This window comes from Balearica regulorum, chromosome 12, assembly GCF_011004875.1.
Source record: "Balearica regulorum gibbericeps isolate bBalReg1 chromosome 12, bBalReg1.pri, whole genome shotgun sequence".
In the NCBI taxonomy this organism is placed as follows: Eukaryota; Metazoa; Chordata; class Aves; order Gruiformes; family Gruidae; genus Balearica; species Balearica regulorum.
The window spans coordinates 956,032-982,615 of record NC_046195.1 but is presented as its reverse complement, the minus strand read 5'-3'; the positions used below and the strand labels follow the sequence as shown (position 1 = coordinate 982,615).

The 26,584-nt window shown below is 49.8% G+C and overlaps 3 protein-coding genes across 3 annotated transcripts in view; 1 reads left to right on the top strand and 2 right to left on the bottom strand.

The window, feature by feature from the left end:
- CSNK1G1 (casein kinase 1 gamma 1) overlaps positions 1-166 on the bottom strand; it is a 106,637-nt gene extending 106,471 nt beyond the window's left edge. The window contains exon 1 of the mRNA XM_075765022.1: positions 28-166. The gene's annotated coding sequence lies outside the window, so the exon portion shown is untranslated. The remainder of the gene's footprint in view (positions 1-27) is intronic.
- Positions 167-5,917: 5,751 nt separating this feature from the next.
- PCLAF (PCNA clamp associated factor) lies at positions 5,918-8,558 on the bottom strand. The gene is made up of 4 exons (XM_075764282.1): positions 8,483-8,558; positions 8,317-8,394; positions 8,062-8,218; positions 5,918-6,526 (listed from the first exon to the last, which is right to left on the bottom strand). Exons 1-4 carry the CDS (start codon positions 8,523-8,525, stop codon positions 6,469-6,471), a joined length of 336 nt encoding a protein of 111 aa, XP_075620397.1. The 5' UTR covers positions 8,526-8,558; the 3' UTR covers positions 5,918-6,468.
- A 1,946-nt stretch (positions 8,559-10,504) lies between these two features.
- The window catches only part of TRIP4 (thyroid hormone receptor interactor 4), a 32,620-nt gene continuing 16,540 nt past the window's right edge, over positions 10,505-26,584 (top strand). The window contains exons 1-11 of the mRNA XM_075765106.1: positions 10,505-10,646; positions 11,323-11,489; positions 11,704-11,840; positions 14,938-15,171; positions 16,083-16,161; positions 17,997-18,126; positions 18,442-18,657; positions 19,172-19,298; positions 20,041-20,228; positions 21,292-21,416; positions 22,232-22,323. Of these exons, the coding sequence (XP_075621221.1) occupies positions 10,561-10,646; positions 11,323-11,489; positions 11,704-11,840; positions 14,938-15,171; positions 16,083-16,161; positions 17,997-18,126; positions 18,442-18,657; positions 19,172-19,298; positions 20,041-20,228; positions 21,292-21,416; positions 22,232-22,323 (1,581 nt within the window). The 5' untranslated portion in view covers positions 10,505-10,560. The remainder of the gene's footprint in view (positions 10,647-11,322; positions 11,490-11,703; positions 11,841-14,937; positions 15,172-16,082; positions 16,162-17,996; positions 18,127-18,441; positions 18,658-19,171; positions 19,299-20,040; positions 20,229-21,291; positions 21,417-22,231; positions 22,324-26,584) is intronic.

The window sequence follows — 26,584 nt, the reverse complement described above, 5'->3', positions numbered from 1 at the left end:
CCCCGCCGCTCCCCCCGCACCCGTTACCTTGCTCCGGCGGCGCTGGGCTCCCCGGGCGGGCGGGCTGGGCCGGGCTGAGCCGGGCTGGGCTGGGCCGGGCCGGGCCCCGCCACTGCTCTCCCCGCGCCCCGCCGCGGCTCCTCCCTCCGCCGCTCTACGACGGGGAGGGCCCTAACCCGGAAGCACTCATCCCCTCGCCCCGCCCCTAGCCGAGCACCGCCCTATGGTAGCAGCGCGCCCGCGCCGCACGTAATCGCTTCCGGGACGCCGCGGCGGCGGGTTCGCCTTAGCAACCGCGTTCCGTTGCTAGGCGGAAGTAGCGCCCGGAGGCGGACAGGCCTCGGCGGGGCCGGCGGCTTTGGGCGGGGGGGGGGAGGCTCCGGTCACCGGCCCCGCCGCAGGAGCGGGCCCCCGCCGGGGCTGAGGAGGCAGGTAAGCCATCGGGGCTGTGCCTGGGGCTCAGCACCCCGCCTCAGCGCAGCCCCGGTTCCTCCCGTTGCTTCCCGCGCTGGCAAAAGGCCACCGCGTCCGTGAGAGGAGAAAAGGTGGCTCTAAAAAGGGCAAAATATCCACGGAAAGCTCGGTGATGAAGTTAAACTTCAAACTTAGCGATGAATTAATCGTCGCTTCGAATCTCCTCCGCCTGCAGCACCTCCAGGAGTTATTTGTACCAAAGGCTCCAAAGCGCTTTCGGAGGGAAAAGGCGGCTCCTGAAACACCTCACGTCCCGCTAAAACCTCGAATCATCCCAGTGATTTTTAGTAGCCGCCAAGGAAACGTGACGGGACAGGAGCAGAAACCCGCTGGGGGTCGTCACCCGAACGCTCCCGGCGAAGCAGAACCCGCTGTTTTCCAGATGAACGTTCAAAATTGCAATAAGCCTTGAAAATGGTTTAAAAAACCCCCGTGAGGAAAACCCACCGTCCCCGGCACGCGGCTCGCCGGCCCCCGAGCCCGTGGGCAATCTCGTTAACCGGCCAGGCGCATCGCAGCTCGTCAAGAATGAGCCACAGGTTCATTTTGAAAAATGGCCTGGAAAAATTTGGTTAGATCCAGAATTTAGGCGTTAAAATTGCATTATTTTCTCCACTACCTCGTATTGCCGAGGCCGGGCTTGTAAATTCTCCCCTGGTGCCGTAATTAAGCTGAAAATAAGGCCCAGTTTTAGTTAAAGTTGCCAATATTTCACTTTTGCTGTTTTGCTTCCTGTTTCTTTTAATATATATGCGCAGTCTGACAACTTAGTTACGGTATTATTCTATTTAAGTTGGCGATATTAATATAAAAATTAAAATGTCTTCATCCAGCCCATCCTGGCATCGTCATGTCTAGCACTATCCTGAGCACCTGCTCCGGGACGAGCTTATTTTGCACTTTTTGTTTCTTTGCGATCTTACTAATGAAAAAAAATAATAATATCAGCATCACCCCATCATTGATAAAAGAAACAGGCTCTGGGGATGAAGCACTTTGGCAACGTTAAGATTCAGCGCTCCCCGTTTTTTAAGTGCCATGAGGAGAAAATGGTTCTAATTCACCGCAGCAGCTTTTGTTATTTTGGAGCAGGAGGGCTCGGGGACGCCCGCATCCCTGTTTGTGTTTTGAAATAACGCTTCATCGTTCAGATAGAAATTGTACCATCATCTGCATTTTCTCCATTTATGCTCTGAACCATCCGGGAGCTCCCAAGGAGTATCTGAATTCCGAAAACCTGTTTATCATCAAACATTAAGTTAGATTAAACGTGCGGATTCTCGTTAGCCCTGTGATTATCAGAAGTGAGCTGAAAGGCGTATGGGGGTGAAGGGAGCTCGCAGCTGACCCGAAAACATTTTGGCTGGATTAGGACCACCCCACCGGCGGTTTTACTGGCTGACACTCTGCTCCTCATCCTCAACCAAGACAGGTGAGACTCCAGACCGATTCACGAGCGCTTTATTATGAACAGAAAGGAAACGTCCTGCTTTTATTCTTGAAACTGCATCTCCGGTTGGGATGAACCACGGGGTGGCTGGCTGGAGCTGGTGGGCAGGACAATATCCCTTTGTCCGGGGCAGCAGGAAGGACAATGAAGCTCCTGTTCAGGATCAGGCACAGGGAGGCACCACCCCGACGCAAGCGCTGGAGCAGCGTGGGCAGGGGGGACCCCAAGGGATACAAGCGCAAAACGATCTCGTATATTTTTGGGTAACGCTGGCCATGAGCGTGCGAAGAGGGCGAAAAAAAAAAAAAAGGTCAAACCCCAAAAGACTAAAAAGACTAAAAGAACATTTTTTGGCAGGAAGGTGAGAGCAGAGGAGCAACCATGTAGAGTGAGAAGGTACCAGGGTCTCATCCTTCTCTCTCCTGATAAAAACAGCCCTGTAATCGTTCACTCCAGAGCAGGAATGTATGTGAACAGGCTTGGCATTCACCAAAATTAACAGCATTCCTGCGCGAGAGGGTGTCCTCTGCAATTCCCTTAGCATAAGCTAATAATCTGAACTCAAAACTCTGGTGTCTGCAGCAGGGAGGATTTATTCCAAAGAGTGGGAAGTAAAAAAGCCAGCGGTATGAAGCAGACATCATACGTGCCACAGCGCAGCATAATTTGGTAACAGCTTTTTTTTTTTTTTTTTTTTAAGGAAAAGCCTTGAAAGTCAGGAAAAAAAGAGATGAAAACCCCTCATCCCCAAGGTTTCGCGTTCGATTTCCCACGACGGAGTGAGAACGGGCAGCCTGACAGCTGACGGCCCTTTTTTCTCCCCTCCCCTCTGTCTGCGTCCCCGCGGCGGGGACATCTGCTCTCCACGCCGAACAGCTGCCCACCCTGCGCAGCCCCGGCTGCAGGAGAGCCGGAGGAGATCCTTCCAGACCAGCCTAGCTAGATCCAACAGAAATGTTTGGTCTGTCCTGTTTCGGACACGAGAGGAGAAGGACTCAGCCGGGAAAAGCTTGAAAATGCTCTGGAGCAGCAGGACTTTGTTATTATCCCACGTTAGTTGAAGAGGGAAAAGCCTTAGGCCGTGGGGATGGAAAAGGATGGGATCCATCCCGCCACGCTCTCTTGCCCAAAGATAATTTTGCCCCCTAAGATTTAAAATTCAACATATTAGACCCCTAGGGTTTCTTATCTTCTAAACACCACTATCTCCTCTCCTAAACCCCCTGTTCATGCTCGTTTTGCAGTTGGTTTTGGAGCACCCAAGAACACCGAGTGAAACACACGGCTGGCCGCGCCAGCAGTGAACCCCCCGTGCGTGCTCCACGGCCCCCTTGCCTGTTCTCCCCCCCTTCCCATCCCCACATCACTGCCCATCCGGCAACGGCTCAGTCCAAGCCCCAATGTGGATGGAAAAAGGGGCTTTTTGGGCATCCTGTAGGGAATCGGCCCTTTTCCCAGAGGAGAAGCCTTGTTTTCTGCTGCCTTTGGGTTGGCTTGATGGAGCCATCAAGGAGCCGGGACCAGCAATGGTCCATCCAACATCCCCCAGGAAAAGTCCGGGTGCCCCCAGCCTGGGTCAAAAGGATCTCCTGGACCTTTCACATGCGGAAAGGAAGCCGTTGAGGATAGTTTAATGGTTATTAGTGCTCTCGGGGCTGCGATGTTCTCGAGATCAGAGGTCAGAAAAATAATTCGGACTATCTGCAGAAAACTCCATATGTTGGAGATGGGAAAAAAAAAAATCTGTTGAGGGGAGCAGGTTCCCCTCACTGATTTCACCGGTGAAATAGGAACTGGCGGGTGATTTTGCTGATGTAATTTTCCTGGGGAGACCATTACCTGGTGAGGTAACGCTGACTCTCAGGAAATAATGAGCGATTTCAGTCTCGCATCCATCCGCTTATGTATTCCCCGCACATTACCTAAATAAATACATTGGAAGAAGGCAAAATGAGTGTTGCCCTGGTCCCTGGCACAGTCCAAGCGTTTGGTAGCAGGAGATGCTGCTGACATCTATTGTCAGCTCTGGGTATTTTTTTTTTTTTTTTTTAAAAGCAGAGGTTTATAAGCGTGTTGGTAAATTGAGATTAATAAACTGGTCAATGCTGGGTCACAGCGGTGGGTCTTACTTTTGCTGGTAGGTCTCAGCTTGCTCTCGTTCTCTATTTTATAAATTAAATTGAAAATCCTAATTATGGAGGGTGTTCACCTCAAACAGAGGTTTCCCCATGCAGTGGGATCTCCAAAGTCTTAGGACAAGAGGAAATCCCACTGTATGGGGAAAAACTCTGTTATGTGCTGTAACATTACACAGAGCACGGGGATGCAGCTAATTTATCCTTAAATTTATTTTCGACGCCATACGTGACCCTGCTTTACCACGTTAAGCTTTGCTATTAATTATATTGCTGGATTAAAGCATTTGTAGCCATAGATATCAATTGTTCAGTGATATATTTGGGGCCGCACGGCGTGGGTATAGTTCCCCAAGCAAAGATCTACGCGGCACTGTTTTAAGGAGAATTTTTTTTTTTTGTTAGAGCAGCAGTATCTGGGAAAAACCCCTACAGATGAGCTTTTGGATGCGGAAACCTTTTTCGAGGTCTTATTTATAAACTTTATTTCTAGTCATCTGGAGCTCTTTTGTTTTAGCAATCTCTCCCTCTTAGATTTTTTTTCCTCATTTTCAGAATAGTTGGGCGTTGTTTCAGTTTTCCTGACAAAGCCAAACTCAAAGTTAGCAGCAGGGGTACGGCTGGAGCCAAATCAGCTGTTCCCGCCCCAGCACAGCATCCCTGCTCACACGCCGAAAGTTACTCCCGTGTATTCCCACCAGGACAGAAACGTGCACGAGCAAACACCTTTTCCTGCATTTTGCCCAGAAACTGCTGTTCTATGAAAAAAAAAAATAAAAATTTGGGCCTTAGCTTTAAGATTGCAGTTCCTGACGTAAACATTAGGGTTTCCTTTTACCTGTGCGGACTGAGCGTATTTATTTTAGAAGCAAAAGCAGTTTTAGCAGCTCCTTAACACCGAATTTTGCTCTTTTATGAGATTTTACAGCAGGGTAGACGCATACCACGTAGGCAACTATTTGATCCCGAGCTCCTTTTGTGCACGATGCGCACGTCGCATCCTTCCACGGCCTCTTACGTTCCTGCTCCATCGGATCGTAACTTTTTAACGACGTTTATGTCCCAGCGATCCAGAGCCTCTTCGTTAAGGTCTTCACCAGCGTCGGTGAAGGGGGAGGAGAGTATTTCCGCATGCTGAGAATCCGTCCTTTGCCAGAAAGGCTGAGCTAATGAAATCACTAAGATCACAGAGATCTTCTTGACCTCTCTGCCCCAAAAAGAAAGAAAATACCTGCTAGGAGAGCGCTAGCAGTCCCGTTTCCTGTATGACACAGGTACCCAACAGTTTGCGACAGGAAACACATAAGATCTCACGCAGCTACTTAGAGAACAGGCTGTTCGGCTGGTATCTGACTAGCGCTGTGCTTCAGTTTGCTAAAAAATAATTAGAAAGCAAGGTTTTTTGTTATTTTCTGTGACTTTTGTAGTTTGTACCGCACATTATCATAAGCTTTTCCCCCTTAATTCACATCCTCTTTTTTTTTATTATATCTATTAAAGAGAAATCTTCACTTGCTACTTCTCATTCAAACAACTTTTTCAACCGCTTTTTTTGTAACAACTCTCCTTTTTATTCATAGATTTTTTTAGGAAGAGGCTTGTAGACAGTGTTAACCACTTTCCCCACGATAAATACCCCAGAAGAGCTGCCACAAAATTGTCCTCACGTGCACACACCTTTTCATCAGCTCAACTATACTCTGACCATTTGTGGTGCTTCTAAGAACCCCTCGAGTAAGACCCATCGCTTCTTTTCCACAAGACCCCACTCAGTCTTTCCTATAAATTACCCCAAAAGTTGTGTGGCAGCCTCAGGCTCTTCACGGTAAACAAGTTTTATTTATTTTTAGCGGTTTATTGCTTCCTCGGGCTTTCAGGGTTTTGATTCATTGGAACAACTCAGTTTGTTTTAATTAAACTTCATCTCTAAATCGTAGCCCTTCCACCTCACCCGTGTCTTTTCAAATCCAGCTTTAACAGTCGTCATTAACAGTTTTTACTTCAATAAAGACACGACACGGGTGTATTTTCAGAATGCTTCAGTCTATTAGAAAATAGGATCTGCTTTTTAAAAACAGAACAAGCTCAATCATGCAAGTCTCAGGCAATCAGAAGATAAAAGCTGCGCAGTATGCAGGAGTCACTTGAGGAACGCGAGGAAATCAAGATAAAAATGAAAACAGCGATGTATACTGAATGCTAAGCTTCAAAAACCATGTATTCATTTCACCATCATTTTGCCACAATGTTCTTGCAACAAAGTACTCTCAAACTTATCGTTTTAGTTCTGTACAACAGCTGTAACAGATGTAAGCCATAACACGCTGTAAAAAATTATACAAATATACAAAAAACAATTCAAGTATAGGAGACGCGTGGTTTATCATTAAAGTCGGGGTCAGATCGCATCTACTCCTCTTCAGAGGATTCACCATCTTCTGCAGGGTCTGGTGGCAGGGGGCGAGCTCTGAAAGAAGCGTTACCAATTCAAACTCTTGTTTAGGAGGCTACGGTTAACAAAGCCCTTTTCCTAGGGGCTGGTTGACCTAAACCACTTTAATTAGCCCCAGACTGCACCTTGGGAGTCTTTGAACTGATACAGGGTACTTTATCCTAAGTGCTAGAAGCCCGGCTTAAGCAGCACACGCCTACCTTTCAAACGGGAAAGCTTAATTCAGTGCAGAAAACATCGTGCAATGATACATCCTCGGACGTCCTCTGCGTGTCCTCGGCCCAGAGGGCCACACGCAGGTTCTACATCCTTTCTAGGAAGCTGAAAATTTAACTCCCTTTTCACGCCTGAGTTTTTAACCTAACTTACCCGCGTGACTGAAAAAAATAAAAGTTGCGCAGTTAAGCGAGTACAGCTCTTGCTTCTTCCAGAACGTACTGGGAAGCTGTAAATCGGTTTAGATGGCGACCGTGCGTTCTCTGCAGGGTTATCGCCACCTGGCCCTTACTGTTTGCTTATCCTTCTAGACAATTCAGGACTAATTGTTACGGGGGTCCCCCAGCCAGTTTAGGATTGTCTATGTTTGATGAAAAAAAAAACAAACCTTGTCAATTGAGAACAGAGTGTCTGCAAGACGGTGTTTCACACACCTGCCTTTTTAGTCAGTAGTGCTGCCTGCAAGTTAATCTTTGAAGCATCAGTTTGGTAGAGCGGTTCCATTTCTGACGTATAAAAGTCGCCAGCAGTCTCCTAAGCTTTTCTGAACAGAGCTGACAGCCACGGAGGGCCACACCGCTCTTGTCTGTATGCAAACGAAGTATGTCTGAGCACAGAGAATTTGCCTGAACTACCAATTACTGCACCCATTTTTAGAAAAAAACCCACCGGGTCAGTGGAGATGGATGCTGCATTTTACCTGACTTTGCTGAGAAACATTATTTCAGTGAGGATGTGAAGGTTAACAGAAACACGGTCAACTTTTCACAACTTGTTTCCTCCAAGGACGCGCCGACAAGCCTCAGTACACCCCTCGCAGGCAGCCAGGCGATGAAAGCCCCGGGGATTTGGCTGTTTAATGTCACCCCACAGACCACACTCTGACAAAGTGCACGCTTTAAAGCAACGCCACGGAGCACCAGATGCAGCGGTGACGGCTGTGTGCATCGCTGCTGCTCCGCGGGCGGTTTTAGCTCTCTGTCGTTCTTCAGACTGCTCTTTTAGATTTCTTTTTTTTTTTTTTTTTTAAAGGAAGTGAACATTAAGTTCAAGCAGCACGGCCCAAGAGCCGGGCTACAGCCGACCACCGAAACTCCTCAACCGTACAAAACCCATTGCGTTTCGCCTCTCTGATACACCGAGCGCCCCTTCCCTTAGCTTCCCTTAGCCCCAAGCTACAACACTTCTGCACCTGGTTGCAATTTCGGTTTGAAGGGATTTGCACCGCTGCGTCCGAGGCCGAGAGCAAACCCGCGCTTAAGCCCTCTCCTGAGAAAGCCCCAGGGGTTCACGGGGTGGCCTGAGGGCAGACAGACGGGGGGACCCACACCTACTTTTTGACGGCCGGCCCCAGGCCGCTGCTCCCCGCCGCCTCTCCGCCGGGCTCCCGGTTCTCCTTCTGCGGCAGCTGCAGGAACTCGCCGATGCCCCTTTGCCAGGCGGGGACGGGCCTCACGCACACCGGGTTCCCCCCGACACGGCGGCCCTCGCCTGCGGGGAGAGCGGCCGTCACCCCCGCCACAGGCCGGGGAGGAAAGTGGGGGGGGGGGTGGGGAGGGAGGGGAGCCCCGGCCGCGCCCCGCTCTCACCTCTCTTGGCGGACGGCGACGGTCCCGCGTTGAGGCTGCCGGAGCCCAGCACCTTCCGGGGAGCCCGGGCGGCCAGCACTGCGGGGAGAACGGAGCGGTGAGCTGCGGCACGGCGGCGCGCCCCGTTCCCAGCGTGTGTCCCGTCCCGCCCCGCCCCGTCCCGCACCTTTGCGGTAGGCCCCGCCGCAGTCCGCCTTCGTCCGCACCATCCTGCCCCAACCGCCGCCGCCCGGCCCGCGCGGGAGATGCCACCGCCCGCGGGGAAACGCTATTGGCCGGCGGGTCCCCTCAGCGCCCTCCCCTCGGACCGCTCCCGCCGAAGGCTCCCCTCAGCGCTGCTCCGCTCGGACCGCTCCCCTCAGGGTCTCTCCCCTCAGCGTGGGTCCCTTGAGCCCGGTCCGCTCAGCGCGGGTCCCCTTGGGGTCGCTCCCCTCAGCCCGCTCCCCTCAGGGTCTCTCCCCTCAGGGTCTCTCCCCTCATACCGTTCCCCTCAGCCCGCTCCCCTGAGCGCGTTTCCCCTCAGGGTTTCTCCCCTCAGCCGCCACCGAGTCCCAAGGGCCGCAGCTCCGGCCCGGGGCAGGGATATCTGTCCCGGACGCATAGATCCGCCGAAGGCTGCGCGGCTGCGGCCCCCGACCCAGCTCGTCGTCCCCCCCCGGTCAGCCCTTCAGCCCCAGCTGCCCCCCGGGAAGGAGCTGGCTCCCGGAGGTCCCGGTCCGCCTCTCCGTGGCAGCGGGGCTCTCGCTGCCCGCCGCAGGGGCTGGCACCCCCATCCCACAGCCCTCATTGCAGCAGTCCGAGGGGAGAGGAGGAAAAGTAATATTGCTCCTTTCTGTGACAAATTGTGATGGCTGTGCTCAGCGGCGGGCAGGGCCGCCGACACCACCCAGCCTTTCCCTTCCCAGGTGCTTGCAGAGATGAAGCCTACAGCACTTTAAAAACCATGTCAGCGAGTCACAACGGCTGGGAGCATGGAAAGCCCCACAATGTCTCACATTTTGGCCCAAGATGCTTGTTTTCCCTGCACCAGTGTGAGTTCAGGTGGGTTTGGAGTTCACAGGGAAGAGGATGGGAGAATTGCCCTGGCCAAAAAATGATGTTTCTTGGTGGTCTTTTCCAGCAAGATCTGTTCCTGGATCAAAGAGGATCTGTGCAAGCGCCGTGGTGGCACGCCAACAGACGAGCAGTGCCAGAAGGTAACCCAGGTCCCTGGGGAGCAAGGTCCAGGTCCCCGGGGAGCAAGGCAGCATGCCAGCAGGGACACCGAGGCAGCTCGGTAGGCACGGAGCCCAGACACTGGTTGGTGCAGGGACGGGACCGTTTGTTATCTCCTGCCTCCAGGCTATGCCTGGAGCTCCCTCTGACATGCAAGTCAAGTCTTGCCTTGCGAAGATTGAGCTAAGCAGCGGAGAGGAAGGCCAGGCACCCCCAGTTTCAGGGAGAGATCGTGCCGTGACAAATTAAATCACGGTCCTCCCGATGTGAGGGTTCTTCGTGGCAGCTGCACCCTGCGAACGCGGTAGAAGCTGCTCGGGCGGCTGAGGGTCTGGCGGCTGCTGGGGCTGGAGGCTTTTGCCGCTGCAGGGGCGATGAACCTCGCTCCCCCATACCCAATTTTTCTAAGAAATGGCACCATCCTTCTCCGGTGTGTCCAACGCCTCAGCGATGTTGGTCCCAAATACATTCCCTCCCTTTCCAACAGTTATTGCTCCCTTTATCTTTCAGTGTTCATCCTAACATATGTTTGCTTAACTAGTGTGGGCTTTTTTTTTTTTTTTTTAATGATGCCATAATTCTCCATTCTCTTCTATTACATGGTGCTGGCTAAGAGTAACACGTTATTACCCTGTTGGGGATGTGGTGGTGTTTGGTCTTTAAGGAGCGGAGTTTTTTGGTTGTTGAAGAGCGTTCATGAAGCGTTCGGAGACGAGGATGCACACAGCGCTTCAGGTCTCCCACACACCGAGATCACCTGCGCTTGGGCTGTGGGGAGAGTTAGTCCTGTCCTATCTGAACCCTCGCCCCTTTAGGCTGGGCAGGAGCAGGCAGCCCAGATACTGAGGGGAGGCGGCAGGCAGCTCGGGGCTCCTTCTCCGTCCCCCCGACAGGGGCCGCTTTCCCTCGCTTTCAGCCCCGGGAGGAGAACCGGGGCCCGGAACGGTGGTGCCGCGCCTGCGTTCCCGGGGAGGGGCGGGAGGGGGTGTATGGGCGGTGCGGCGGCGTTTCCCTTCCCCCGTGCGGAAGATGGCGGCGCCCAGCCCGCTCCTGGCCTGGTGCGTCCAGCACCTGCGCGGAGACTTCGGGCTGGACGTGGGCGAGGAGGTCGTGAGGTGAGCGGGGCCGGGGGCGAGCCCTGCTTGGGACCGTACCCTCCGCCGGGCCCTAGCGGGTCCCTTCTCCTCTGCCCGCCGTGACAGGCCGCGGTTGGCCCCGCGTGTCGCCTCCGAGTCTCCCTCGGCCCCATGGGCCAACGCAGAGGGAAAATGGTGTTTTCAGAGCCGCTCTCGGGGGTCTGCACCCTGGGTTGTCCCTCGGGCGGGTGCCCCGTGAGGGGGCCGGGGAGTGGCGGGGAGGGTGGTGGGGTTGTTGTGGGTATATGAGGAGGGGCATACTGTTGTCTCCCCGTGTTTAAGCAGGAGCTTCTCGAGGGTGTTGGTTTGTGGTTAGATTTTTTACGTGACTGGAGCCTTCTGGTGAGTTTTCTAGTGTTTGGCAGAAAGGCCAGGAGGCATGTCACTCTGTGCTGAAACATAGGGAGAAAGATGTTACCTTACTTTTTTTTCAGTGAAACAGTCACAAGGGGTTTCCTAAAGCACCTGTGTCAGAATTTCACAGGGCGTTTCCAAAGTGCCTGTCTCAAAATTTGACTTATAAACCCATTTCTTACCACGGTCTCTACAGAAACCTGATCCGAAGAGGAGACTTAAGTTGCATATGTGTGCAATTAGGGTTTCCTCAGAACAAAAGCCCCCTTACCCATTTTTTTCCATCCTGTCCCCTTTGCAGGTACATCTTGTCAATAACAAACGAGGACGAGATCCGGGAGTATGTCATTGACCTCATTCAGGGGACCGACGGGAAGAAGAGTCGGTTTGTAGAAGAACTGCTGGCCAGGTGGCGGAAATCCTCCCAGCTACCGTCCGAGTCTTTGCCAGCATATCGGAAAAAGGATGGTGAGTGGCGTGAGGAGGAAGGAATTGAAGTTTCAAATAAGCTTGCCTCAGTTATTCTGTTTATAAACAATTACAAGCTGCGAATGCCCGCGGTCCTATTTCTGTTCTTTGTGACAGTGCACAGCCCATTTTCAATCACCAGGTAAGAGTTTGGGGAAATCTTTCTCTTGCCGGTAGTAACCCGGCCTTTCTTTGTGCTTACGTGCGCTTCCAGAGGCTTCAGAAGCGCCTCGGGCTGGAGACCAAGCGAAAAAGGGGAAACGCAAAGGAAGGAACAAGCAGGAGACGCCTGCGTACACTGAGCCAAGCGCACTCGTAGAGGAAGTAAAAACCCCCCTCGACCTGGCCAAGGTGAGCGTGTGATATGCGAGGGAGGCCGTGTGTCGCTGGGTGCTGAGGGCACGCTTTGGACCTGGGTCGTGGGGAAAGGTAATATTGAACACTAACGAAAGATGTGATTGGAAAGTGGAAATAAGCTTTCAGGAACACAAATCCTTCATTAGCAGAGTCCTGACGAAGGGGATTATGTACCTGAAAGTTTGCGTTTCTCAGCTACGTCACTGGGTCTAATAACTGCTTCTCCCCGCCCTGCAAACCCTGTCTTGTCTTATATACAGCACAGCTTCTGTGACATATATGTTTGTGTGTCTTAGTTCACTCACAGACAGCCTGCAGTGTGGCAGCCACAACCTATAGCCTAAACAAATGCTTTGGCAGCCGTTGGGATAAGCTGGGGTCGTGCGCCACAAGCGCGCTGTCAGCGAGTTGTACAGTCCGCCCGGTTGCGACGAGAGGGGCGGCTGTTCCTGTGCATCGACTGTTGAAAGCTGACCGGGGGTTTGGACGGGCCGTGCTCGTACCCTGTATGTGTGTGCACAGGAGTCTCACTGCTGTGGGGCAAATAATCTGGGGATGGGGAGAAAGATTGTGTATTTTTGTGTCTGTAATGGGGTGTAAAATAATCATCGGGTAGCCTTTACGTCAAAATGGATTTTACCCCTCTCGAAGCCTGGATGAGAGAGCGAATAGTGGGAGTAGATGCTATAATTAGTAATAAAAGATATTTCTTTAAAGCAGAGGTGTGAAGGTTGAGGAATTAGGGAAGCCACCAGGTGGGTAGAACATTGCTTCTTGCTATATTTAAAACTTCCCAGTCACGCTGAATACAGCTGTAAGTGGCAACTGGAATATTTTGAGTTGCTTCAGCGCGGAGGCCTTGGGCGCTAGGTAGAGGAATCTGAGAGCCGTAGCAAGTGCCTTTGCACTGAGCAGCAGCTCTGGTTTGGCTGTTTCCCTCTCCTGTTCAGCTCCACTTTAGTGTAGAGATTGAAATGTTCAGTTTTGTGGAGAAACTTTGCGGTATTCATAAACAGTTAGAGCTGCAATGAAAGAAACTGCAAAATAAGACCATAGAAACACTAACCCCCAAGAAATCTTGCTGTTTTCAAGCAGCGCAAGGCCATGCAGCGAGTGACTCTGTGACTTTCTCTGTGACTCAGGCTTGCAGCAGAGTCCTTCATGCTGTAAATGTCGAGCACGTTGTACCTCTCAAAATTAAATTCTGTGTTTTATTGATCTGCAGCCCTGCCTGAGCAACATCCAAATCCTGAAAGTAAGGGTCACACCTGAATAAATGGTGGAACTTAAACTTAAATTTTTCAGTTGAGGTTTTTGTAGCAGGGAAGCTGCAAATGCTTAAAAAGTTTGTAGAAGTATTTGTTTGAAAGATAAAAAACCCCACATTTTTTTAACTGGGGGTTAAAAATGGACAGTGGCATTCCATTTCCTTGTAGTTATCGTCTAACCTAATTAAAAAGAAAACTGAGAAAGCTCTGCCAAAGTTTGCTTTATCTGATTTTTTTTTTTTCTTCATAGCAGTAGTGTTTGGATCTGGCAGTGGCAGTAAAGCCAGTTGAACAGAACTGGGGAGGACTGGAAATGTCGCGTCCACTTGTCACTAAACCAGTAGCCTGTCGCTATTTGGAGCAGAGCGGGTAAAAAAAAGTCAAGGCAAGAGGTGTCCTAGTGCCACAGCACAGCGCCGTCACTGAGAACAGCAGCGTGGGAGGACGTGGGATGTAGAACCAGCGCTGGCTGAGGTGTGGGTCAGGGAGCAGGAGCGATTCTCTAGCACACAGCAGCCAGAGAAAGTGAGTTGTTGTTCTGCGGTGAATGAAGACGGGCTTTTCTGGGAAAGGGCTTCTGAGAAATCCTCTTTTCTATTGTCGAGAGGGACTGTGGAGAGGAGAGGGAAAGAAAAGCTGCGCTTCAGCTGCAAGAGGATTTTCGAGTGTGTCACAGATGTGACAACTAAAGGGCAGAGAGTGCATTTATATCGGAGTGCCACTTGCTGAAATAGATAAGGGTAATAAGTCCTGGTCTGTCTTGGTGATGGTTAGCACACAGTTCATGGTTGAAACCAGTCTCATCTGGTGTTAGGAGACAGGTTTGTGCCTGGAGTGTGTCGTGCTTACTTCTCAAATTATCTGGTTTTGAGTATTGCCAGAGAAGTGGCAGCAGTTGGCTTTGTTCTGTTCCTCTGGAATGATTTCTGTGCTGTAATTAATTCCTGCAATTAACTTCTCAACAATTCACTTCTCAGCCGGTACCTGCTGGAGATGTCGCGTGGGAGGAGGAACCCTTTGTTTCTCTGAACAAGGTGTTTTCTCTGAGGGAGAAAAGAAAGAATTGAACTATTAGATTATTATCCGGCCATCATCTAAAATCTCTTCCTTTGTTTCTGATCAGGGTTTACTTCGGCCTGACCCAAAGCTTAGTCCCTGACCCTGGTCCCAGCCAGACCTAGTGCAGTCCCTGATTGAAACTCAGAGAGGTGAATCACAGAATCACTGACGCCAAGTCATGACACAAGGAGAAGGATTTACGTTACAGCTAAATACTTGAACATGCAGTGCATGGAAAACCTCTGCTCAGGTGGAAAACACAAAAAATGCTGGGTGGTGAACTGGCTGTGAATGAAGAGGTTCCTGCTGCCTCCAGCAGCTCTTTTTCTGGGAGTGGGTGCACGCAGGACTTCATAGTTACAAGCAGGGGGTTGCTATAACCGAAATAGCCCTTGAAAATAAATCTGGGCGTAGCTGAGCTGCTATTTGAAGCTGTTAAATACCCGTGAGTTGATATTGCAGGTCCGGAGGACTGACGGCCCAGCTAGACCCAAGCAGTTTTAGTTTACAGAGGCAGCAGACACCAAGTGGATCTGCAACATCCTTATGTCCTCACTTTGTTTAGATTCCTTGGACCTTTTCTGGCAGGCTTAAGCTTGTCTTTCCGTTGAATCTGGGGTCTGGTCCAAGTTTCATTCCAGATAGGCAGAATAACACTTGTCTGAGTCTCCCCAGCCTGTTCAAGGGTCACCGCTTTCTCTTTGCTGCCAGTATTGTACTGCGAATACAGTTTGTTTGGTTTTTTGGGTTTTTTTGCTTCTCAGGCACAGGAGAACAGCAGTGGAGTCAGCAACAGTAGCAGTTCCTCTAAGAAGAAGCCCAAATATGTCAGCCTGTATACCAAGGAGGGTCAAGACAAGCTGGCTGTCCTGATCCCCGGGCGTCACGCCTGCGAGTGTCTGGGCCAGAAGCACAAGCTTATCAACAATTGCTTGGTTTGCGGGCGCATCGTCTGCGAGCAGGAGGGCTCTGGACCCTGCTTGTTCTGCGGTGCTCTGGTTAGTAATGAGGTGGTTTTTATTGGCTGCGCTTCAACGTGACGTAGTTTGCTCAGGGCTTTGGAAGGGGACGGGGCTGAATTAGCCTCTTAGATTAAAATTCCTCTAGCAAAGTGCTCCAGGCTCTAAAGTTGTGCAGGAAAGAACCTGTACTATCTCCTTCTAAAGGAAGGACAATTGTTGTCACTTTAATTCACTTCGTGTTTCGTTTATGATGTGTGGAGAGGTTTCCCTCGTAATTTACATCATTTTGGAGCTTACCTGATTGATGACAGTCTCCTATGGCTGTTCCTGTGCACTGCAGTAGTGTCCAAAATATGTTCAAGGCTTCGGTCCCCATCCCGGGCACAGCCCTGGTCACCTTGTAAGGGGCAGGAGACATGGCCACGGCCAGTGCGCTGACTTTTCTTCAGCGCTTGTGCTGTATGCATCATTTGGGATACCTGTTACACCCTGCTTTTGGTTGAAATGGCACCTTTTGGAGGAAGGGGGCAAGTTAATGATTACAGATTCAGTAAAGTTAACTTCAGGAGAGAGGAAAATATGGGTTGGATGAAGAAAATGTTTTAAATCAAATTGGTTGCTATTTTTAAAGATCTATTTAACTCCAAGTGGCCAACCAAGAGAGGGGACCTCTGTGTTAACCGTTCTTTGTCTGCTCGAGGAGGTTCTGAGTGCATTTCTCATCCTGTGAGATCACCTAGTAGTGTGTCCACCCACAGAACCGAAAAAGACCAGGCTCTACATTTCTCAGGGATTGCTTTTAGTAAAGAACAAGCTTCCAGGATTTTCCCCGTGTCAATAACACCGAAGGGGAGGAGATGTGGACTACCTTGGCCATTTCAAACAGTTTACCCTGAGCTGTTGTCCAAAGCTGGTCAGGCTTCCTAAGCCTTCATTTTTTTCCTTAGGTGTGCACTAAAGAAGAGCAAGACATTCTTCAACGGGACTCAAACAAGAGCCAGAAGCTGCTGAAGAAGCTCATGGCAGGTCAGTAGTAATTACGTACCTGTAATACAAAGAATCCATTCAGTTATGCAACAGCAGGAGCCCTCCTCTGCCTCACTGTGCAACGCTTGCCTTGGTGTTGTGTAGGAATGAGTGTGTGTGTCCTGGTGTGTAAGTTGTCTAGATCCCTTCATCTGAATTATAAGGAGTTACTGGCAAACTCTAATGGTAATTCTTTCTTGGGAGCCGGCACCTGAATGTTTCTCTGGGATATAAATTGCCAGGACAGTTTGTGAAGCTCTGTTTGCTTCGGATTTTTCGGAGCCACTCGCCCCCGTTGCTGCACGGTGTTTGTGCATTAAAAGGATGGCTGGGAAGCCGGCTCTGTGTATCCTCTCAGCAACCACTCGGCAGCATTTGTGGACTTCAGCAGAGGTGATAACTGCGAGTGTCAAATGGCAGCGTATAATTTCCTTACCCAGAGGCCCCAAGGCTGCTCGTTAGGCATTCCTGAATCAATCACATGAACTGGATCATTGTAGCAGTCCTTGAAAATTAGGATAAGTCTCATGTGGAATGCGTGCTGTGGAAGATGAAGTGCTGCTATCTGATTTGCTGGGTCTAGAGAGGTGGTGGTTAATATTTTCTAATGACTCTTCTTGTCTAACACTTATCTTGGGAGCTAAAAATAGGAACAGAGCCAAGGAAAGCCAGAGGAAATAATACCCAGTCTTCCAGTGAAGACCTGTGCATTATGGGGGTGTTTGTCTGAGTTTAGCTGAAATATAGCCAAGGTCACAGTGTTCTTGGTTGAAAAATACACTTTGCTGAAGAACTGAGGAAATATTTACTCTGGGTCTCAGTGTCAGCTTCTCTTTAGAGCTGCTGAGATGGCAAGAGGTCCTTTAAGTCCTTGAGAGTAACAGCTGATCACAGAGTTGGTCTGTTTACAATCTTCCCATAGACATCCTGATGTTCTTCAGGATCCCTTTTCTTACCCATTTTATTGGCATTCCCTTCTGCCCCTGCCAGGTCTTTTTGGGTTTTTTGTGCATTATCTGTATAGGCAGAAGCTGAAAGGTGGATAGCTATTTGTCTTGGGAGTGAAAATGTGTGGATTGGTGATGCTGAGGGACTACAGGTTTTTTTATTTTCCTGAAATAAAGGTGTTACCCCATGTGATGTCTTCTGTGAAATACATCGGTTTGTTCCATTGTGGCTTCCATGCAAACATTTTATTTTTTTTTCCTTCCCCTTTTGTTTGGTTGGGTTTTGGCCCCCTGCCAGAAATGGTAGGAAAGAGGAGATCGTTGCTGGGAATAGATTTCTCCATCTGTAACAATAGCTGGTCTGAAAAACCTGCTGAGGTGTGTCGGGGGAGGATTTCATTTGCGAGAGGCTCATACAGCAGCAGGCACAAGGCTTGCTCTGTGCGTAACTGGCAATTGTCAGTGATCTGTCATGACCAGGAGTCTCTTTGTGGAGGTAACGATGCTTCGGAGAGAATTTGGCTTTCAGGAGGGGACTCAAGGCCTGCGGTTGGCCATGGGCGGAATTTGGACTGCTCAAATTGTCGGGGAAGGGTGAAGGAGAATCAAAAACTTAGACCTTCTCTCTAAGTGCTACCTAGACCTTGTTGCTGTGGTATTTAAATGCTTCCTCCTATTTGGAGGAAGGAGTCCGTGAAAGGGGTTAGAGGGAAGATCGGGGCTTGAAGCTGGTTTGCAAAGTTGCTGATCTTGGTGCAAAGTTCTTCTTTTAGCTCCTTGGATGGCATTTGGTTTAGGGGACATTTCTGCAGCCAGCCCCACCAAGACTGGGCTTTAAACAACTGGCCTGTCCCTGACTATTGACCCAGGCTTTATTTTCTATCTCAGGTGCTGAAGGTTCAGGGAATTTGGATGCTGTGAGCAAAGATTTACTGCCTCGACAAGAAGCTAGACTCAAAGCAGGCCTGGAGATGGCTGTGAAACACAAAGACAAGTTGCTGGAATTTGACAGGACAAGGTAAGATACTAGCTGTGAGACTGTCGTGGAATAACATAAAGTATCTGGCAGGCTGAGCTGCCTTTAGCAGAAAAGTTAGAGAGTTCCTCCTAAAACCTGGGCTGTAGCTACAGGCACCTTAACGCTGGCGTTTGGTGGGACAAGAGAGAACCCCTCGACTGGGTCCTGTTTGGATGTCCTTGCTTTGTGTCCCTGGCAGTCCAGCTCTCTAGAGGGAGCAGAACGGAGCTGGTAGGAAGGCAGGTTTGGGGCAGGCAGCGCCGTGTCACTGTCCTGCTGTGCTCATCTTCTGCCATCACCGTTGTTTCTCACCAGTGTGCGTCGAACCCAGGTCATTGATGATGAATCGGATTACTTTGCCACGGACTCCAACCAGTGGCTCTCCAAGCAGGAAAGGGAGGCTCTCCAGAAGAGAGAGCAGGAATTGCGGGAGCTGCGTCACGCCTCTCGGCTTGCCAAAAAAATCACCATCGACTTTGCTGGCAGGCAGATCCTGGAGGAAGACAACAGCATGGCTGAGTACCACAGCAAGTGAGTGAGAACTGGCAGTGGGAAGGCATGCCCGAGAGCAGGGAGGTGAAAATCGTTACGGATGGTGGTCTGGCTGAATCTAGGAGAGCAAGTGTAAGGAAAGCTGAGCAAGCCCTTCCCTTGAAGGGCACTTCTGACACTAGGATGCAGTTCTGCAGGTTTTTTTTCTTCCTTGAGGGTCTTTTTTGGCTTGCAGCCTATCATCTCTTTCAGCACAACTCTGCTGAGGCCCCCTCCGAAGCCCAGCCATGTGAGGCTTGCGCAGGGTTTCGGTAGCACGTCCGTTAAAGATAAAGCTGCCCAGGAAAGAGATGTTGCGGAAGGCTTGTCTCAGCAGAACCAATTTGTCTCAAATTCAAACCAGGCTGAGTTTCTGCGGTAGATGAGAGTGACTGTTCAAATTAGAAATTGGAGGTGGTAAAAAATGCTTTAGGTCAGAAATGTTTGTGTGGGGAGAAGGGAGACGTTGCCGGGGGAAGCAGGGAATTTTCATGCCTCTTTTTTGTGCTTGCAGACTGGATGAAACCATCGAAGCCATTAATTGTGGCACGCTGGGCATACCAGCTGGGAGCCCAGAAGCAAAGACAACTCCAAGTTCTGGTGTTTTAGTGAATCCCCGTCTTCTTCAGCCTGCTCCTTTGGTCAGTATGAGTTGAACGATTTATACCAGAGTAATGACTAACTTTGGGAGAGCTGAGCTTAAGAATTGTGAGTTTGAGCGTGTGCGTAGTACCGTTTTCCTCCCCTGTGTCTGAGAGGTCCTCATTAGCTATCTGAGTTGGGGACAGAGAAGGCTTGCCAATGCCCTGCTCCCTTCCCTGCTCTTGGTACGTTTGGTTTCTCTGAGCTTTACTCTCCTGCCTCCTTTTCAGGAACTTGGAAGAATTTCTGACAGCCAGCCTCAGGTTGTGTCACTTTTTCAGTTCGCTTATGAAGCCTTTTCTGCCAAATTTCCAGTTTCCACAGGGCATCACCTCTACCTTCTAATTCCACTTTAATCATGGTGTTCTTGGTGTGTGCTAGGTATTTGGAGGTTGGATGATTCCCAGTTTTGAGTGTTGATGGTTGTGAATATACTTTGAAAATTGTATCTTCCTGTGAATGCTCCAAAACACCGGCAGGTAGATTTGTTCTTTAAATCCATAGTTTAGCTGTGATGTATGGAAAGGAAGAGCCGCACAGAGTGGAGCACAACCTTGCTTTTTCTCCTGCCAAAGCATGGCGTGTAAGCACAGCGAGCTTGCAAGGAAGGAAGGGTGATCCCAATAAGAGTAACGCCTCTGTCCTTAAATGAAGGAAGACTTCAAATAAGATTTGCGCTTGAAATACGTTTTTCCTAGAAAGGTGCTAACCTTTTTCTTGTTTCTTTTGAACGCACCGCAGTGGGTGGACCAAACTGGTTTGCTCCCGCACAGGAAAGCCATCCATTCCATGGACGCTGGAAACGAGTCTGGCTCGGAGCGGAACAGGTTACGGATTCAGGATCGAGAGTTGCAGGAGATCTCAGATGATGGGTGGTGCCTCAGCATGCACCAGCCTTGGGCTTCCTTGCTCGTGAGAGGAATCAAAAGGTAAAGGGATGGGCTGAACCGGGACGTATCCTGGCCAGCTCTTGCTTCGTAGGTGAGATGGGAAGTTGTGTTCCTCAGAGGACCTCTGTGGACTCGCTTTGTACGGTGACTGATAGCTACTGATAGCTCCGGGTTTGGAAGCCGTGCTGTCTCATCCGCTGTGCTGATGGTTTGAGAAGCCTGATGAATCGGTCTTTCGTGAGAGTAGCTAACCTGGAAGGTGCAGGTTTCTTGACAGTGGGTACATTTAGAGAGAGGCTGAGATTTCTGCGTGCTAGTCAGGGCATACCTTTCTGGAATTCGAAAGGTAAATAAGCTTAAAATGTGAAATATGTTCTTCTGGTCTTTTTGTCCATCATAAAGAAGCCAACAGTGGTACCAGGCTTTGTTTAAAAAAACCAAGGCAACCACAGGCACACCCCCCTTGCCACCACCTTCCCCCTGTGGGCTAGGAAACAGGTTACAAAGAGAAGCTCCTTCAGCCCAGCACCCCTGGCAAAGGGTTTTCTTTAGCCTTTTTTCCCCCTTTCCTTCACAGAATTTTTCATTTTAGAGAGCAAAGCTTTTTCACTTCCCGAGCCAAAGATGCTGTAAATCTTAATGTGCCCGGCTTCTGCATCCAGGTGGTCTGGGGATGCTGTCAGCCGCTCCGAGGCAGCTGCAGCATTGATGCCTAGCGCTCACGCTCGGATCCCCGAGAGCTGCAGCTAACGACCGCTTCGTACAGATGCGTGGTCCGTTATTGCTCCCTAGATTGCGTGCTTACTGTGCGTAACTTTTTGAGCTTGTAAGGGAATTGTACGAGCAGATTGTCCAACATACTTGCAGGGGATTGATGGCCTTTTTTGCTGCTGTTCTAAAGCAGCGAGGACATGAGCTGCTTGTGGCATTATTTCTTACCCATCTCAGCTTTTCTCTGTAGTGCTGACACGTCGCTTGAGTTTAAATAGTCAGGGCAAAGCTTAGCAGCAGGAATTGCATAGCGAAACGTTTGATTGAAAAATCTGTCCGTGTGGGTGATTTCTGCTGAAATTTAAGTCCTAAATTCTCCTTTGTTCTCTAGGGTGGAGGGCAGGACCTGGTACACATCTCATAGAGGGCGGTTATGGATTGCAGCTACTGCTAAAAGACCTTCCCCTCAGGAAATCTCTGAACTGGAGACCACCTACAGAATGCTGCTCCGGAAAGGTGAACTTCTCTCCTTGGAACTTTGTATTATTTGGTACATTGAGCCATGTAATGAGCAGTGTCAGAAAGCCCTCTCTTCTGAGCAGTTATTACCGCTTTGCTTTTTAACCTTCTGTTCTTGAAATTCTCTTCATCCTTTCTGCATTTCATCAGCTGAATGAGTATGGTGGCAGACTTTAACTCTGTCCTTTAGTCACATACTCCAAGCGCAAACACTGGTGAATTGCATCCTGACTTCTGTGCTAGCTTTTGACAGCAAAGGACTTCGGTTTATTCTTGGCTCAAGTAACAAGCTATCGAGTGTGTGCTTGCGTGCGTGTTTAAGTGGCTTGTGCTTCAGTCTGTTTACAGGGATGTTAAAGGCTTTTCATGTGTTCTGACCTCGTGGAAATCAGGATTGAAAAGCTGCGGGTTCTCGGGAAGATGTTATTCTCTCACGTGGTTAGGAGGATGCTGGTGGCTGCGCAGCACGCCTCTTTGTGCGGTGTTTCTGCCCGTCACCCAGCTTAAATGTCATACAGCAGGATTGTCTGCTCCCTCATCAGGGCCAGGAGCTCTTCCTGCACTATATGTTCCTCTGTCTGAAGCTAGGCAGGGAAAGGTGTATATATAATTGAATCTGCCAGCCTTAGTCCTGTCATGGTGAAGATCTTGAGCTGGAAAAAGAACGACAGGGTGTTAAAATTGCTGTGTGTGTTCTTGTGTCTCAAAAAGCAGAAGTGTGTGGTGGGAGGGAAAGGTACCTGGGGGTTAAAAGACCCCAGTTATGTGTGTGGGGATGTGGGACCCCTTAAGAGATATTTCTTTCAATGCAGATGTGGAATTTCCAAATGATTATCCCTCCGGCTGCCTCCTAGGCTGTGTGGACGTGACCGATTGTTTATCGCAAGAGCAATTTAATGAGCAGGTGAGTACAGCAAATAAACCTTTCCGAGCTTGTATTAGCCAGTAAACTTTTAAAGTAGCGTAACTCGCCTCTGTGAGATGCTCTAGAGGAGACATTGAATGGAGTTTTTAGACTGTGTTGAGAGAAGACACAACTACTACGCGGTCTTGTATGGCTAGAAAGCGAATGTACCGAGCAAATGCACTTCAGCGGCGGTGGATAACATAGACTAAATCCATCGTCAGCCTCTCTGGCAGCGAGGTAGTTTGGTTGAAACTAGTTTCTCACGTGCTCTGAAACTCTTTTCAATAAGGACTCACGCCTGTTTAATTAAACCAACGCTAGCTTGAGAGACCGTGCTGCAGGGGCTCGTGGCAGCTGTTGCTTCCCTTGCTGCACGAGTGGATGTGCGCCGGGATGCTGTGGCTGTGCTGGACTGTGGAAGACAGGAACCTACAACGCATTTCTGGTTTTCATCCTCATTTGGCAAACTCAGGAGCTTACATCTTACCTGGATGTGGCTTCTGTAGCGCTGATTGTTTCTCTTAAAGAAACATGGGGTTGTAATAGAAATAGTTGCTCCAAGTTTTGCCCAGCCAAGCAGCGATTTTGTTGCTACCTCTGGGTATAACTGTGCTGATCTTCCCGGGGAGGAGCTTCCCTCCTTCCTCATGGAGGACTCTGGATGAGGAAGGGTCAAGTACCTGTTTGGCCGCTTTTGGAGTGCAGCAAACGACTCCCTGAGCGCAGCCAGCGGAGACTTTGCAGTTATTGCGGCGATTTGTGTGGCAGAAGACCTGAAGGGACCTGGAAACTCAAGACAGCGTGGAAATGTGGAAAACTCTGCAGCAGTGGTGGTGACGTGCCGTGGGACCTTGTCCCTGGCCCTGTGGTACCAGCGGGATCAACTGCTCTGGTATAAGAGAGGGTAGCTTGGCCCAAGCAGAGGCATCTTGGTCTGTAGCTGCTGGGACTGTCTGGTGGTTCTTCCTGGAGCTGGAGGTCACAGTGGCCTCACTGGTGAGAGCTGTGCTCTGCTTGGGGCACCGGCTCACCAGGAGAAGGAGTTCCACCAGGGAGGGTGGACAGGAGAGCCACAGAGTCTTCATGGAGACCCTGTAGAGAAGACATCCAGAGCCCCTACATGCAGGGAAGGAGGGACAGCTGGAGATTACACTGGATTAAGACTCCCAAGGGAGTCAAAGGACATTTAAGTGGCCTTTTTCTGAATGAGGCAGGTGATTTGGAGACCAGGGACACAGGTAAGGTTGAAGTATTGAGATCATCTTCACCTCAGGCTTCACCAACAAGATCTCCCAGAGATCTCGTGCCTAGAGGCAGGGTTCAAGGTGGAGGGGGACCACCTATAGTGAAGGAGGATTGCAGCAGGAATCTCTGGAGAAATCTCAACCCGTACGAGTCCATGGGTGCTGATGGTGTGCATCCAGATGTGCTGAGAGAGTTGGCAGATGTCTTTCTGAGGCCACCCCTACCTTGGAAAGGTAATGGAGACCAGGAGAGGACCTTGATAACTGGAGAAAGGTGAAAGTCTAGAGAGACAGAGCCAGGCTCTTTGCTGATGTACATGGCAGGAGGATGAGAGACAAGGGTGTCATGGTTTAACCCCAGCTGGCAGCTGAGCACCAGGCGGCCACTCGCTCACCCCTCCTCTCCCAAGGGAGAAGGAAAAAAACCCTCGTGGGTTGAGATAAAGGCAGTTTAATAGGATAACAGAGGAAGGTGGTGATGGTGATGATAATAATAACAGTAACATGTGATGCACAAATGCAATTGCTTGACCACATGCAAAAGGAAAACAAAGCCAACCCGATGCCCAGTCTGTTTCCAAGCAGCGATCCCATCACCCAGCTGGCTTCCCCAGTTATATCCGGAGCACGACGTTCCATGGCAGGGAATATCCCTTTGGCCAGCCTGGTTCAGCTGTCCTGGCTGTGCTCTCCCAGCTTCTGCACCAGGCAGAGCGTGAGAAGCTGAAAAGTCCTTGACTTAGTGTAGATGCTACAACTACCCAGCAACAACTAAAAACATCAGTGTGTTATCAATATTGTTCTCCTAAATCCAAAACAAAGCACTATACCAGCTACAGGAAAGTAAATTAACTCTATCTCAGTTGAAACCATGACAAAGGGTCATAAATTGAAAGGGGAAGTTTGATGTGACTTAAGAAAACAAATTCCCCGTGAGGACAGTTGGGCACTGGAGCAGGTGCTGCCCAGGGGGTGTGCAGTCTCCACCTGTGAAGATTTTCAAGACCTGGCAGGACAAAGCCATGAGCAAACTCGCCTGAATTCAGAGTTGACCTTGCTTTGATCGGGAAGTTGGACTAGAGACCTCCCAAGGTCTGAGTCTGTGATGCCGTGACTGACTCCATGCCCCAAATCTGGAGCGGCGGTGCGTTTTATTAACTTAGAAAGCCTGCGCTTAGTGCCAAGCACAGCACGGCTGTTCCCGATACCGTTTCATGTCTAGTCACTCCACTGTCCCTTGTACAGGTCAGGTTTGGTCTGATGGGAATCACCAGACTATGTAGGGCTTGACAGTGAACCAAGACCGTCTTGTGAGATGGAATAAATGGATTCCTTGGGGCGAAGGAGGAGGACACACCAGACTGGGCATCTTCTTGCCATAAAGAGTTGGAGAGGCATCAGCAGCTCATGAAGTGCTCTTCTGGATTTCCCAAACCCTGTCAAGTTTTTTAGCAGAGAGAAATGCCTGGAAACTCTATAGAGGTGGGGAGACTATTTCTGATGAGATTGTGTCTCTTCTCAGTCATGGGTGGAATGGGGAGAGGTTGGAATACGAGCAGCAGAGGGAGCTTTGGGATTGGAATGCAATGAAATCTGCAGGAGTATTTGGCCTTGTATGGGAGCGAGCCTCAGGAGAGGGAAGAGGAAAGGACACTGGGGCCAGTGTAGGGTTGGGTTTGTTTGGGTTTTTTTTCCCTGTAGCATCCACTGGTTTATATTTTGGTTAAATGGAGAATCTGGTCCTTCTTGGTGAAAAAAACATGTCTTGGTCTCTCACGAGTACTTTTCTCTCCCTAACAATTCCTCTTTGTGGATATGTTCTTCAGGCATTGGTAAAATGGCTGTGACAGCTGCTTACAATCTGGAAATTGCGCTGTAGGTAACGAGCTTTTAATCTTCCCATAGAGGAGTTTCACAATTAGCTATGCTCTCTACAAATTCTTCCCATTTTGCTGGCCCTGCTTGGCCACAGAGACGCTGGAGGAAGAGTAGCATTTTCCAGACCTGTAGGTGAGAGATTTACCTCCCTTCTCAATGCCACGATGCCATGGCACGTGCAGGTATATATCTCACGTGCTTTTTGCTGCTCCCAAATTGCTAGCTATTTATAATTCCTAATTTGTTGCCTTTTTACAGCGGTCCATTTTTTCCCCAGGGTCGCTTTATGCAGCGTTCATTTCCCTCGCTTATAAGATTGAATTCAGAGATCTGGGTGTCCTCCTGAAGTTGGTTTATGAGGAAATGTGTGTGTTTGTGGACTATCATGAGCAGCAAGCGCATCTGAAGGAAGCTGAGATTAAATTAATCGTGAATGCTAACAAGATAAAAAAGCGTGCAGCGCCAGCTCAGAAATCAGAGTTGGATCTCACTGGGAGTAGGAAATCCCTGTTGCTCACGCTGATGATTCAGCCCAGGTTCATCAGCAACCAGCACCAAAGCCACTTGTCAGCAGTGTAATCCAGCCGTTTCTTGGCGTACAAAGACTCCTCCTCACTTCAGGGGGAGGCAATGTGTGTTCGCCACTTACGGCATGCAAAAAAACATTGAGGATTTTCTAAAGATCTGCAAGTAAGTTAACATGATGCAGCAGCAGAGACCTCTCGGAGACGAAGCCACCGCGGAGCTCTTTTCAGGCACTGTGCTTTGACTCACACCTCTCCTCCTCACCAACTCTTATTCGAAGCTTCCGCGTTTTCTGGTAGAAATCATTTCACAAGCGCAGGGCAAGCCACGTTTGCAGATTATACCCACCACCCAAAGATTAAACAGTTCCTTGTCTTGCTCATTGTCTTTTGATGGTGGCCCTGCCTTTTTCAGCAGCCACGGAAGTTTGTTTTGACTCTTGTGACCATTCTTTTCCATAGGCAAGGGAGACTCTTCCTGTGCTCTGTCCCTCCTGTGACTTTTTTATTATTTCTCAGGCCTTTTGATGCTGTCACTCACTCCCTATTTAGTACCGTCTGCAGATTTAATTTCCTTGCTGTTTGCATCCTCTCTCAGGTTGCTAATGAAGA

Coding starts and splice junctions, on each gene's coding strand:
- PCLAF (XM_075764282.1), bottom strand. CDS start 8,525: ATGGTGCGGACGAAGGCGGACTGCGGCGGGGCCTACCGCAAAG. Junction 8,219..8,316: donor GTCGCCGTCCGCCAAGAGAG/GTGAGAGCGGGG, acceptor CTCTCCCCGCAG/GCGAGGGCCGCCGTGTCGGG. Junction 6,527..8,061: donor CTGGGGCCGGCCGTCAAAAA/GTAGGTGTGGGT, acceptor CGCTTCTTTCAG/AGCTCGCCCCCTGCCACCAG.